This window comes from Schistocerca gregaria, chromosome 5, assembly GCF_023897955.1.
Source record: "Schistocerca gregaria isolate iqSchGreg1 chromosome 5, iqSchGreg1.2, whole genome shotgun sequence".
NCBI classification, from domain to species: domain Eukaryota; kingdom Metazoa; phylum Arthropoda; class Insecta; order Orthoptera; family Acrididae; genus Schistocerca; species Schistocerca gregaria.
In genome coordinates this window covers 353,649,893-353,664,693 of record NC_064924.1, presented here as the reverse complement: position 1 = coordinate 353,664,693, position 14,801 = coordinate 353,649,893, and the positions used below count along the sequence as shown (strand labels likewise).

At 40.9% G+C, this 14,801-nt stretch overlaps 1 protein-coding gene across 1 annotated transcript in view; it reads right to left on the bottom strand.

Annotated features, from left to right (window-relative positions):
- LOC126273341 (dynein axonemal heavy chain 10) overlaps positions 1-14,801 on the bottom strand; it is a 1,458,287-nt gene that overhangs the window by 405,168 nt on the left and 1,038,318 nt on the right. Inside the window, exon 124 of the mRNA XM_049976887.1 lies at positions 6,829-7,017. Within this exon, the coding sequence (XP_049832844.1) occupies positions 6,829-7,017 (189 nt within the window). The remainder of the gene's footprint in view (positions 1-6,828; positions 7,018-14,801) is intronic.

Sequence of the window (14,801 nt, the reverse complement as noted above, 5' to 3'; positions counted from 1 at the left end):
AGTACCCTAACTCAACATTCTCTGCATCAATATTAATCTATTTTGAAGTCAAAGTGAGCTGATGTGATCCACTATGCAAATAAGGTTGAAAACACTTGTTTTCAATCCCTTTTATTCTCATAACATATATATAAAAGAATTTAATGACTAACAGTACTGAAAGCTTTAGAAAGATCTAAATTAAGTTCTACAACACTTCTCTAATTACACACATTTGTAATTATTTCATCTGATTCTGGTTTACTGCCTGACAGTCTATCATTTCTGAGTAGTTTTGCCTTTGCAATTACCTGTTGATATATTTTATTATAAATCTTTATGTATTCTATAAACTGGGGATCTGTAGATCTTTTCATTTGAGAACTGAGCATTTTTAAACACCTACGTGAAATCTTAATGTCAGAAAGTAACCACAAATTAGATTTATAGATTCAGCATGAATGGACCCTGGTAAATTCATTGAGAAAACATACACTCCTGGAAATGGAAAAAAGAACACAATGACACCGGCATGTCAGACCCACCATACTTGCTCCGGACACTGCGAGAGGGCTGTACAAGCAATGATCACACGCACGGCACAGCGGATACACCAGGAATGGCGCTAGCTGCGCAGCATTTGTGCACCGCCGCCGTCAGTGTCAGCCAGTTTGCCGTGGCACACGGAGCTCCATCGCAGTCTTTAACACTGGTAGCATGCCGCGACAGCGTGGACGTGAACCGTATGTGCAGTTGACGGACTTTGAGCGAGGGCATATAGTGGGCATGCGGGAGGCCGGGTGGACGTACCGCCGAATTGCTCAACACGTGGGGCGTGAGGTCTCTACAGTACATCGATGTTCTCGCCAGTGGTCGGCAGAAGGTCCACGTGCCCGTCGACCTGGGACCGGACCGCAGCGACGCACGGATGCACGCCAAGACCTTAGGATCCTACGAAGTGCCGTAGGGGACCGCACCGCCACTTCCCAGCAAATTAGGGACACTGTTGCTCCTGGGGTATCGGCGAGGACCATTCGCAACCATCTCCATGAAGCTGGGCTACGGTCCCGCACACCGTTAGGCCGTCTTCCGCTCACGCCCCAACATCGTGCAGCACGCCTCCAGTGGTGTCACGACAGGCGTGAATGGAGGGATGAATGGAGACGTGTCGTCTTCAGCGATGAGAGTCGCTTCTGCCTTGGTGCCAATGATGGTCGTATGCGTGTTTGGCACCGTGCAGGTGAGCGCTACAATCAGGACTGCATACGACCGAGGCACACAGGGCCAACACCCGGCATCTCCTACACTGGCCGTACACCTCTGGTGATCGTCGAGGGGACACTGAATAATGCATGGTACATCCAAACCGTCATCGAACCCATCGTTCTACCATTCCTAGACCGGCAAGGGAACTTGCTGTTCCAACAGGACAATGCACGTCTGCATGTATCCCGTGCCACCCAACGTGCTCTAGAAGGTGTAAGTCAACTACCCTGGCCAGCAAGATCTCCGGATCTGTCCCCCATTGAGCATGTTTGGGACTGGAGGAAGCGTCGTCTCACGCGGTCTGCACGTCCAGCACGAACGCTGGTCCAACTGAGACGCCAGGTGGAAATGGTATGGCAAGCTGTTCCACAGGACTACATCCAGCATCTCTACGATCGTCTCCATGGGAGAATAGCAGCCTGTATTGCTGCGAAAGGTGGATATACACTGTACTAGTGCCGACATTGTGCATGCTCTGCTGCCTGTGTCTATGTGCCTGTGGTTCTGTCAGTGTGATCATGTGATGTATCTGACCCCAGGAATGTGTCAATAAAGTTTCCCCTTCCTGGGACAATGAATTCACGGTGTTCTTATTTCAATTTCCAGGAGTGTATTTCAAAATTGGACATGAATATTGAAGAGAAAGCATCATAAGCATTGTTAGTAAATGATTGTGAAAGCACTTATAACCAGGATTTGTTACTTAGACTGTCAACAAAACAACTATAACTTTCTGCAGGAAAATTTCTTCTGTAAGAAAGAAGCACATACCTATTTTTCACGGGTATGGGAGGAATTTTAAGAATAAGGTATTCTGATCAGATAGCCCTCAGTCAGTATTAATAATATTTCCATCTCTGTGATGTCCACATTTGAAAATATGTTCCCAATAGGACTTTCCATTCCCTTTGTATTCTTGTGGTGCTGTTTACAAGAGGCAACATGCTGAAGCTGTGCAATTCATTAAGAAACAGCTACTTGATGAAGAGTCATTCACAAGATTTATGTGAAAGACCTCATAGTAAGCTATAGCATCTTTTTTGGTAAACATAAAGTCCAGCAGAGACTATGATTTATTAATGAAGGTGTCCGTGTCCCCACTAGGTGGTCTATATGTGGCTATAATTATTATGTTACCCAGCTTACCATGCACTTGAACAGCAACAGCTTCAAAATGCTTGTCAATATTCAATGCATCTGCCTCGTACCTCTTTTTATATTTCACACTGGATTTAATAAAAATAAAAACTCCTCAACTTTTGGCATCCTTTCTACTGTAAAAGAACAAATAAACAAGGAACAAGAAAAGAAAAGAATTTTGTTTGTACATTTTCATCTGTTTTTTTTTTGTTATGATTTATTTTTCCCTTTCACACTGTTTTGTAGTAGAGAAAACAGCAGCCACAAGTAGATATCTTGAATAAAACCACTTGGGCTGCTCTTGTAAATAATTCATTTAACGACCAGTCTCACAGCCTAGATGCCACATCATGATGTTAGATCTGTTAAATTAGAAAAGGCATCCACTACAATTATGGTCAAATTGTAGTTACAATCGGTAGTGCAAAATAGAGCAAATTACTAACACAGGGAATAATGACATTAAAGTTGCAACATAAATGGATCCGAAATTTTTTTGTCAATGAATAAATGATGCAATCTCTGGATTGTCAGGTAAGCAGAAAGTAAAGGTCCACCATTCCTCAGGCCTGATTAAAAACACTTTTTCTAATTTAACAGATGTAACACAATGACATGGTTTCCAGGCTACAAACTGGTCATCAAGTGAATTACTTACAGGAGCAGCCTAGCAATTATTATTGATGATATATTTCCTTTGTAACAGTATGATTGCTTCAGTGCTAATACAGTGGCATAGATAATGGTACACATGAATGTGTACTCTAAATACTGAGGCTATTTTTGGAGAAAACATCTGAACAAACACTTTCAGATTTTTTGTTTTAGATCAGAGTTCTACAGTCTATTGATCTTCTTCTTTTTCTTCTTCTTACTGACAGGATAGCATGTTTCCTTGAATGCTAAGTACATTCCTTGAGTAAAAAATACATTCCAAGCTAATAAAAGGTGTGTTCAGTTTATTTATCCACTGAATCACTACAATTCACCAGAGAAGATGTTACATACATGGACTGGAATACAAATCTGACAAATAATGGAAAGCATCCAAGCCAGAGCCAGTGTATCATCAATTATGGTGTAAAAACATATATCTCTTTTATAAATGTCCTGCTCTGCACAGAAATTGAACATATTTGTTACTTCAATAATTAGTGTCAATGAATTTGTTTTTTTCTTCTCCTTATGGTTTGCACCAAAGGCATAACTGCAGCAGTCCACTTTAGTGTAATTTAATGAATGCAATGGCAATAATACAGTCCACATATTTGACAAACTTCATATTCCCACAGCCAACTGAGTGAGTTTGAAAGGGGTCAGATTGTGGCCTTCCAAGTGGCGGGATGGTCCTTTCAGAGAATTGCCACACAAGATGGACATGCTATATCAATTGTGCAATGATGCTGGTATCAGTGGTCATGTGAGCATTCTTACACATATAGATGAGGTTCTGAACATCCACACAGCACAGATGCCCAGCAGGCTACTCATATTGTAAGACTAGCAGTGGTAGATTATTTAGCTACTAATCGGTTATTAGCAGTGGGACTACGATAATGAATATCTCTTGCCCGTCTGCCACTCAAACCATGGTTGCAAAGACATGCAATGCTTGACAGGTGCTGTCAGAGGATCACTGGGGAGATGGAATGGCATGCTGTGGTCTTCAGCAATGAAAGCACATTCTGCCTGCTTGCATGGATTGTCCACACATTTGACATAGACCAGGTGAGTGCCGTCTCATAAAGTGCATTCATCCAAGACACACTGGCCCCCACTCCAGGCCTTGTGGTCTGCTGTGTGATAAGCTACAACTCTTATTCACCTTTGGTGTTTGTGGAGGGGATTCTAATCAGCACACAGTTTGTGAAAAATGTCGTTAGACTTATTCTTTCGCCATATTGCAACAGGATGGTGATGTATTGTTTCAACAGGATAATGCTGGCAGACATACTGCCCATTAAACTCAACATGCTCTACAAGATATGCTGCAACTTCCCTAGCCAGCACGATCTATGGACTTGTCTCGAGTCAAGCATATGGGGATATGTAGGGATGAGAAGGGACTCGTGTATCTTGTCAACCTACAACACTTTCAGAAGAGGGCAAACAGGTGTTATGTAACATATCCCAGGAAAGTATTTGCCATATGTGCAATCAACTGGATGTCAGAGTCAGCACCTACACTGCCAACCACAGAGGATACATGATGTTCTAATATGAGTGTTTCAGCATGGATCGATATCTGGTACCTTGGAATAGCTTGTGCTACTGATTTGTAAATGTAATCATTTCAAGTATTCCACTTGCACTGTTGCAACAATAAATCTTGAGTGAACTGGAAACTCCTAAAAGGGCATACTAATTCTTTTCTGGTTTTTAGGTATGGCACTTATCAAAAGAGTAAGTTTTTGTAAGAGGTCAATAAAGGCCATTCAGGCATTAACCATTAGGTAGAATTCTTATAACACACTTCTACATCCTGTAAATGTGATCCTTGTAAGCTGAGTTTCCCGAATGAATGATTCAGTATCTCATTATCAAGCAGAAATACCCAGAATAAACAAGTTCCTTCAGTCTTAAATCACCCACAGCAGTAATCAAGCATACTGCAAACGTGGCTGAACTAAGGTGTGTAACTCATTAACAACATCATGTATTTCAATGCCTGAGAGTTTTACTTTATAGTTTCTGGAGTTGTATTAGAAGTTCTGAACTGAGTCCTGTCGAATTTAAGTGATAATCCATTTGCCTTGAACCTTCAGCAGACATTTTCAAACATATTTCTAGCTAGCGATTTAGTTAGAGGACTGGTACTACTTTTATCCCTATTGTGGTATCATCTCTGAAAAGACCAAAATGTGGTTCTTCCAGAGACTGGAAGTGGAAAATCATTAATGTGTATCAGGAAGAACATAGAACACAAAATATAGCCTTCTGTCACTAAATTATAAATTATAAATTCAGTTAGACTCCTTGAAGTCTTTGTACACTATTGACCTATTTTGCAATAATTATGAATCATATTATCTGCAAACTGGTCACCATCAGTGTGACCAGCAACAATAAACATACATAAAATGAAATTAACTCCAATAGTGTTAATGTCAATTATTTAAAAACTGTTTAAGTACCTAGCAGTAATCTAGTACACACTAATTAAGGATGACATGATGCAATCCAATTTTAGTTATGTCACATATTTTATGTGATGTTAGTTATGTCACATATTTTATGTGATCTTACCAAAATTTTGAGAATACTGTTATTAATAAGATGGACTGGTAATTCCTTACCCCTTCTATGTGAAGTGGTTTTTCCACAGCAGAGTTAACTCTGCCAGTTAAAGTATCAGTGAGAAATGATTTATTACATGTATAACACAATATAATATTACACAATATTATGAAAATGAGGGATTACTACTCACCATAAAGTGGACAAGCTGAGTCAGAGTCACAGGCAGGCATAATAAAGACACTGGTTAACAAGTAAACTTTCAGCCAAAAGTCAGTCTTTTGAATTAGACAACATACACATGCACATCGCAAATGCAACTCATATATACATCACCACTGTCTCTGGCTGTGTCTCTGCAACTCAGCATCTCCACTATATGGTGATTAGCAATTTATTCATATCATAATGTTGTCATTAGTCCAGCCTGGGTTTTCCATTGTATAATATCAGACATTTATTTATCTATACAGCCAACAACATATTTTGAAAAATTCAGTTGACTTTATATCCTTCTCATTTAAAACTGCCACGTAATTACTGGTAACTGACAAACCTAATCCCATTAATAGTAAATAATGATGGGGGATATTCAATAAACAGAAAATTTAATTGTAGAGAGTTAATGAAATATAATTTCTCACTGAGTACTAAACAATCAAACCAGTCTCTGGACTGAAGACCACAACAACAACAATACAGAATGTAGTGGAATGGATATCAAACTTACCACACTGTTTCACTTAGCATCAAGGTATCACATTTACATAAAACTACCTGAGAAAAATATCAGAATCCAGCAATGGTATGGTCATTTGAACATTTAACACATTTATATATATAGAACATAGGGTCTATCACTGTAAATAAATACATTTTATCTGTACCTGCTTATATCTCAAACAACCAAATATAATGTCAGTCTACAGAATATTATTATAAGCTCCTCTCTTCTTATCCCTGGATGCTTGAATTAATAGCAATAAAATACCATCCTTACTTTCTTCATCTTGGGAAGGTATTTTCCAATACTCCAGAAACATATCTTAATATATTTATATCAAATGGAAGAGGTAACTGACAAAATTTTTTGCCATTAATGTCATCAATAAACAGTGAGCATTGCAATCATTTGGTACTGTAAGTGTGGTTATATAGACAAACTTTGCAACAGTTTTTTAAGAGACAAAATCTGGCATAACATACCTCATCACAGATTAATCTGTCACAGATCACTCTCTGGAACTCATTTCTCCAGACTCTCACAAATAACTCTGGAGATTTGAAGTAACTTGCAGATGTCAAGCAGAGACCGGCACATATTCGAGAAAGGTCACGCAAATTGAAGATATAGTGGAACTTCGATGGCGTTGGTGGCAGTTTAACAATTATTACCTGAAATTTGAGGAAAGTTTGGTGAAGTACAATTTTGAATTCTGTAATGGAACTGGTCAATGAATCTATTCTTACCACAAACTAGAACATATAATACAAACAAACAATACAAAGACTAACAAAGAGATAGAGGGGCTGGCCAGTACTTACCTCAGCTCAGTACAGCCGATAGAAACACAAAAAACAACCGAAAATTTAAGTTCCTTGCTTTCGGAATAAATGTTCCTTCATCAGGGAGGAGAGAGGGGAAAGAAAGGGAAGAAGGGAAAGTGGATTTAGTTACTCGCAACCCAGGTTATGAAGCAACAGGGAAAGGAAAACAGGGAAGGTAGCAAGGATGGAGGCATGGTTGTCAGAGGGAAGCCAAAGATATTCTACTGCAGGTACTGTGCCAGCTTCAAACCAAAGAGGATGCATACAGAAGTAAAGAGGTGTATAGTATAAAGATGTAGGATGGAAAGATGCATGAATGGCTAAAGTGGAAAGGGAAAGAGGAGAAGACTGAAAAGTAAATGGGAGTGAGGTTGTTTAACGTAGGTTCAGTCCAGGGGGATGGCGGGATGAAAGGATGTGCTGGAGTGCAAGTTCCCATCTCCGCAGTTCAGAGGGACTGGTGTTGGGTGGGAGAAGCCAAATGGCACATACAGTGTAGCAGGTTCCTAGGTCCCTAGAATTATGCTGGAGGGCATGCTCCGCTACTGGGTATTGGACATCTCCTAGGCGGACAGTTCGTCTGTGTCCGTTCATGCGCTCAGCCAGTTTAGTTGTTGTCATACCAATGTAAAAGGCTGTGCAGTGCAGGCATGTCAGCTGATAAATGACATGTGTAGTCTCACACGTGGCCCTGCCTTGAATTGTGTATGTTTTCCTAGTAGCGGGGCTGGAGTAGGTGGTTGTGGGGGGATGCATGGGGAACCGCTGGGTAGAGAAGGTAGTCTGGGAATATTGCAGGGTTTAACAAGGATGTTATGGAGGTTAGGGGGACGACGAAAGGCAACTCTGGGTGGTGTGGGGAGAATTTTGTCAAGGGATGTTCTCATTTCAGGGGTTGACTTGAGAAAGTCATATCCCTGGCGGAGTAATTTATTGATGTATTCGAGGCCAGGATAATATTGGGTGACAAGGGGGATGCTTCTGTGTGGTCTGAGGGTAGGAATATTGTTGTTGGATGGGGAGGAATGTATTGCTCGGGAGATCTGTTTGTGGACAAGGTCTGCAGGATAGTTGCGGGAGAGGAAAGCACTGGTCAGGTTATTGGTGTAATTGTTGAGGGATTCGTCACTGGAGCAGATACATTTGCCACGAATACCTAGGCTGTAGGGAAGGGAGCGTTTGATGTGGAATGGATGGCAGCTATCAAAGTGAAGGTACTGTTGTTTGTTGGTGGGTTTGATATGGACAGAGGTGTGGATGTGAGCTTCAACAAGATGAAGGTCAACATCCAGGAAGGTGGCTTTGGTTTTGGAGAAGGACCAGGTGAAATTCAGATTCGAAAAGGAGTTTCACATCTTTATATGAGATTTTCCATTAACTAGTTAAACAATACAAAGACTCAATCTGTACAAACACTCAGAGCACCCGATACATTTGGACTCCCAGATTACCCAATAAACCAAAATAACTAAAAAAATCATATAAATTTGGTTTTCTTTGTTATGGTTAAATATATAACACAAAATTGTTTTATTTAGGTACAAACATACTAAAATGTGTAGCAAGAAAAAATTTTGAAATGTGAAATGCTGTGTTTACTTTAGTTTTGAGATAAACTTTAGAAATGGTTCAAACCTATCATTATAACTGTTGATGGAATTGGATAAATAAAAATATCTACTCACTAAGCAGAGGCAAGAGAATACACATATAATAAAAGGTTTCATGTATGCAAGCTTTTGGAGGCAGAGGCTCGCTCTTCTGGCAGAAGGGTTGAAAGGGAAAGACGGAGGACTGCAGAGGTTTACGTTAAGTGGTAGACTTCACACAGATTTAATCTGTCAGGAAGTTTTGTATCTGCAGAATGAAAATCTCATTCTGAAAATGTCCACCAGGCTGTGCCTAAGCCATGTCTCCACAACATCCTTTCTTCCAGAGGTGCTAGTTCTGCAAGGCTGCAGAAGAGCTTCTGTGAAGTTTGGAAGGTAGGAGACTCAAACTCAGGACCTAAAGTGCTCATTACAAGTCTGGAGTGGAGTTTTATTTAGTAGAAGGAAAAACCTACATCTATTAAGATTCCTTCTACAAAAATCTTATATCACAAAGACAATGTATTATCGACATGACATGGTCAGAAGGAATTTATCTATCTATTAAGAGGAAGGCCGTAGAAGACGATTCAAAGCTGCTGCACTAGGACTGTGGGGCAAAATGTTGGAGCTGAACTAAGAGGATAAAAATTGAATTTTGGAACCAAAATTATATGAATGACTATCAACATCATGGAATTCAGCAACCAACATAAGTACTTAAAAAAAATTAATATCAACTACTTTGTTCACCTTAGTGTATTTAGGATGTGTGAAGAATGTATTGTTTCAATTTGTTCATTTGTAACTTATTAAAAATGTGTGATCTAGATGAAGTTGTGGATCAGAAACAGGAGGTAGGTGAGAATGTAGCAATAGAACAAGACAGTGGTCACAAGCAGTGTTTAGTGAACAAAACAGGTTTACATGATGAAAGATGCAATGTGGGAGTTGCAGCCGGAGACTTAAGTAGTGTATGCTCTCCTCACAGATTTGATCACTGGGAAATGATAGGCAGCAACAGAAACTTATCTGAACAATTCAGAAAATTCCTAGGGGATAAAATGGACATAGTAAACAAAGAAGTAAAATGAGTGCAAGAGCAGTTACCCATTAGAATCCTACAAGTTGACAACTTGAAGGAGGAACTAAGCAGTTTCAAATTTTCTTTTAATAACAAGCACCAGGTGACTGACAAATCTATTAGTGCAATAGAGAATAAACTGAGTAAGATAGAACGATTTGTTAGATTAAATGGGAAGGAATTATAGCTTTAAGATAATCCTTAATAGTGTTTGTTTTGAATACAGTCAGAGAGAGTCCCTTTAGTCAACCATAGTGCCAGTAGTGCTAGTGTTCGTTTTCAATACAGACCAGAGACAGGTAGTGCTAATTTCATTGTTTTCTACAAGAAGTGTCTAGCAAACACAGTTTAGTCAATAATCAGCCACCTTTAGTGAATTAGCAGTCTAGTTAAAAGCTGATTAACTCTCTTCAGTAAATTGATTCCTTAGGATGGATAGGATGTGTGACTACTGTGTACGGGGATGCAGGAGGAGCTGGCCACTGTTCGCGAACAGCTGAGCTGGCCACTGTTCACGAACAGCTGAGCGTGTTGATGGCCATGGTCAACCGTCTTCAGGCTGCTGCCTCAGAGTGTAGCGGCGATGGGGAGTCTGGTGCGTCGCAAGGTACACCCCAGGTGTTACATGCTTCACCCACTGTCCCTGCTGTCGAGACATCTTCGTGGGTACCGGTTGCGGTTGGGCCACCCTCTCCCCAAGGGAAGTGGCGGGTTCAGCGGCGTTCATGGTGCACAAGGTGGAGGGACAATGTGGAGGCTGAACGTGTGGCATTGCCCATTCTGCCTGTGAGTGGACATGTGGCTGCTCCTTCAGCAAGGTCCGAGCAGGCACACGGGGGGAGGGGTTTATTAGTTATTGGTAGCTCCAACGTTAGGCGGGTGATGGAGCCCCTTAGGGAAATAGCGGAAATGTCGGGGAAGAAGGCCAGTGTTCACTCTGTCTGCTTGCCGGTGGGTCTCATCCGAGATGTGGAGGAGGCCCTACTGGCGGCGATAGAGAGCACTGGGTGCACCCGACTGCAAATTGTTGCTCATGTCGGCACCAATGACTCCTGCCATCTGGGTTCAGAGGTCATCCTCAGTTCGTACAGGCGGTTGGCGGAACTGGTGAAGGCGGAAAGCCTCGCTCGCAGGTTGGAATCAGAGCTAACTATTTGTAGTATTGTTCCCAGAACTGATCGCCGTCCTCTGGTTTGGAGCCGAGTGGAAGGCTTAAACAAGAGGCTCAAATGATTCTGCGGAGATCTGGGGTGCAAATTTCTCGACCTCCGCTATCGGGTGGAGAAATGTAGGGTCCCCCTGAATAGGTCAGGCTTGCACTACACGCCGGAAGCGGCTACAAGGGTAGCGGAGTACATGTGGAGTGCACATGGGGGTTTTTTAGGTTAGAGAATTCCCTCCCTAGGCCCGACAAGACACCTCCTGAGACACGGCAAGGAAGGAGTAGGCAAAATGCAACAGGGAATAAGAATATTAATGTGCTAATAGTCAACTGCAGGAGCGTCTATAGAAAGGTCCCAGAACTGCTCTCATTAATAAACGGTACAACGCCCATATAGTACTAGGGACATAAAGTTGGCTGAAACCAGACATAAACAGTAATGAAATCCTAAACTCAGATTGGAATGTAGACCACAGAGACAGGCTGGACAGTGAAGGGGGAGGAGTGTTTATAGCGATAAGAAGTGCAATAGTATTGAAGGAAATTGACGAAAATCCGAAATGTGAAATGATTTGGGTGATGGTCACGGTTAAAGCAGGCTCAGACATGGTAATTGGATGTCTCTATAGGCCCCCAGGCTCAGCAGCTGTTGTGGCTGAGCTTTTGAAGGATAATTTGGAAAATATTTCGAGTACATTTCCCCACCATGTTATAGTTCTGGGTGGAGATTTTAATTTGCTGGATATAGACTGGGAGACTCAAACGTTCATGAGGGGTGGCAGGGGCAAAGAATACAGTGAAATTTTTTAAAGTGCTTTATCTGAAAACTACCTTGAGCAGTTAAACAGAAAACCAACTTGTGGCGATAACATATTAGAACTTCTGGTGACAAACAGACCTGAACTATTTGAAACAGTTAATGCAGAACAGGGAAACAGTGATCATAACGCACTTACGGCATCGATGATTTCAGCCGTAATTAGAAATATTAAAAAAGGTAGGAAGATTTTTCTGTTTAGCAAAAGTGACAAAAAGCAAATTACAGAGTACCTGACGGCTCAACACAAAAGTTTTGTCTCAAGTACAGATAGTGTTGAGGATCAGTGGACAAAGTTCAAAACCATCGTACAATATGCGTTAGATGAGTATGTGCCAAGCAAGATCGTAAGAGATGGAAAAGAGCCACCGTGGTACAACAACCAAGTTAGAAAACTGCTGCGGAAGCAAAGGGAACTTCACAGCAAACATAAACACAGCCAAAGCATTATAGACAAACAAAAATTACACGAAGCGAAATGTAGTGTGAAGAGGGCTATGCTAGAGGCGTTCAATGAATTCGAAAGTAAAGTTCTATGTTCTGACTTGGAAGAAAATCCTAAGAAATTTTGGTCTTATGTCAAAGCGGTAGGTGGATCAAAACAAAATGTCCAGACACTCTGTGACCAAAATGGTAGTGAAACAGAGGATGACAGACTAAAGGCCGAAATACTAAATGTCTTTTTCCAAAGCTGTTTCACAGAGGAAGACTGGACTGTAATTCCTTCTCTACATTGTCGCACAGATGACAAAATGGTAGATATCGAAATAGATGACAGAGGGATAGAGAAACAATTAAAATCGCTCAAAAGAGGAAAGGCCGCTGGACCTGATGGGATACCAGTTTGATTTTACACAGAGTATGCGAAGGAACTTGCCCCCTTTCTTACAGCGGTGTACCGTACGTCCCTAGAAGAGCGTAGCGTTCCAAAGAATTGGAAAAGGGCACAGGTCATTCCTGTTTTCAAGAAGGGATGTCGAATAGATGTGCAGAACTATAGACCTATATCTCTAATGTTGATCAGTTGTAGAATTTTGGAAACGTATTATGTTCGAGTATAATGACTTTTCTGGAGACTAGAAATCTACTCTGTAGGAATCAGCATGGGTTTCAAAAAAGACGGTCATGTGAAACCCAGCTCGCGCTATTCGTCCATGAGACTCAGAGGGCCATAGACATGGGTTCACAGGTAGATGCCGTGTTTCTTGACTTCCGCAAGGCGTTCAGTACAGTTCCCCACAGTCGTTTAATGAACAAAGTAAGAGCATATGGACTATCAGACCAATTGTGTGATTGGATTGAGGAGTTCCTAGATAACAGAACGCAGCATGTCATTCTCAATGGAGAGAAGTCTTCCGAAGTAAGAGTGATTTCAGGTGTGCCACAGGGAGAGTGTCATAGGACCGTTGCTATTCACAATATGCATAAATGACCTGGTGGATGACATCGGAAGTTCACTGAGGCTTTTTGCAGATGATGCTATGGTGTATCAAGAGGTTGTAACAATGGCAAATTGTACTGAAATGCAGGAGGATCTGCAGCGAATTGACGCATGGTGCACGGAATGGCAATTTAATCTCAATTTAAACAAGTGTAATGTGCTGTGACTACATAGAAAGATAGATCCTTTATCATTTAGCTACAAAATAGCAGGTCAGCAACTGGAAGCAGTTAATTCCATAAATTATCTGGGAGTACGCATTAGGAGGGATTTAAAATGGAATGATCATATAAAGTTGATCGTCGGTAAAGCAGATGCCAGACTGAGATTCATTGGAAGAATCCTAAGGAAATTCAATCGGAAAACAAAGGGAGTAGGTTGCAGTACGCTTGTTCGCCCACTGCTTCAATACTGCTCAGCAGTGTGGGATCCGTACCAGATAGGGTTGATAGAAAAGATAGAGAAGATCCAACGGAGAGCAGCGCACTTCGTTACAGGATCATTTAGTAATCGCGAAAGCGTTACGGAGATGACAGATAAACTCCAGTGGAAGACTCTGCAGGAGAGACGCTCAGTAGCTCGGTACGGGCTTTTGTTAAAGTTTCGAGAACATACCTTCACCAAAGAGTCAAGCAGTATATTGCTCCCTCCTACGTATATCTCACGAAGAGACCATGAGGATAAAATTAGAGATATTAGAGCCCACACAGAAGCATACCGACAATCCTTCTTTCCACGAACAATACGGGACTGGAATAGAAGGGAGAACCGATAGAGGTACTCAGGGTACCCTCTGCCACACACCGTCAGATGGCTTACGGAGTATGGATGTCGATGTAGATGTAGATGTAGAAAACAGGAGGAGAAGTTAACAAAGTTCATCACAAAGTCACTGGTGTATGCTAAACAGTAATGTTGATGCATGTCAAATTAGCATATCAGATGTTGGTAATAAACCATTTGAATTGCAATAGAGATTAGATGCTAAGAGCTTTGGTTGCAGTTGTGGAAATGTGGGGAACATAAACATGAATAATTTTCCAGAAAAATAAGTTACACCATGTTGTGTTTATTTGCCTGTGTAAGGATAATTTTGTATTTGGAATGTCTGAAGCCTTTAAAATTAAATTTGTAAAAAAGATTTTGGATAGTGATGCACATCTTGGACCAAGCAAAATATTAACGGCATTCAATGAGTCTGAAAAATGCTTTTTTTCCTTTTTCTTTAAAAAAAAAAACAAAACAAGTTTGGTCAGATAATAAGCAAGCTACAATAAGAATTCCTTAATGGGCCCACTTTAAGAGTAAGTAGTCATCAAATGAAAGGTTTCTGAGAGCATAAGTTAAAGACATTAGTTTATTTGGACAAGCCACTGAACAATCTTTATTCGCATTGATGACTTAAAAAGAAGTTTACCAAATAAATTTCAATGGTAAATGGTATACAGACTTGATGACTCTACTGAACAGTTTCTAAAATATGTGGATGAATTAGACAGAACATGGGAGAGAAATGAAAGACAAGGAGATAGACAAAG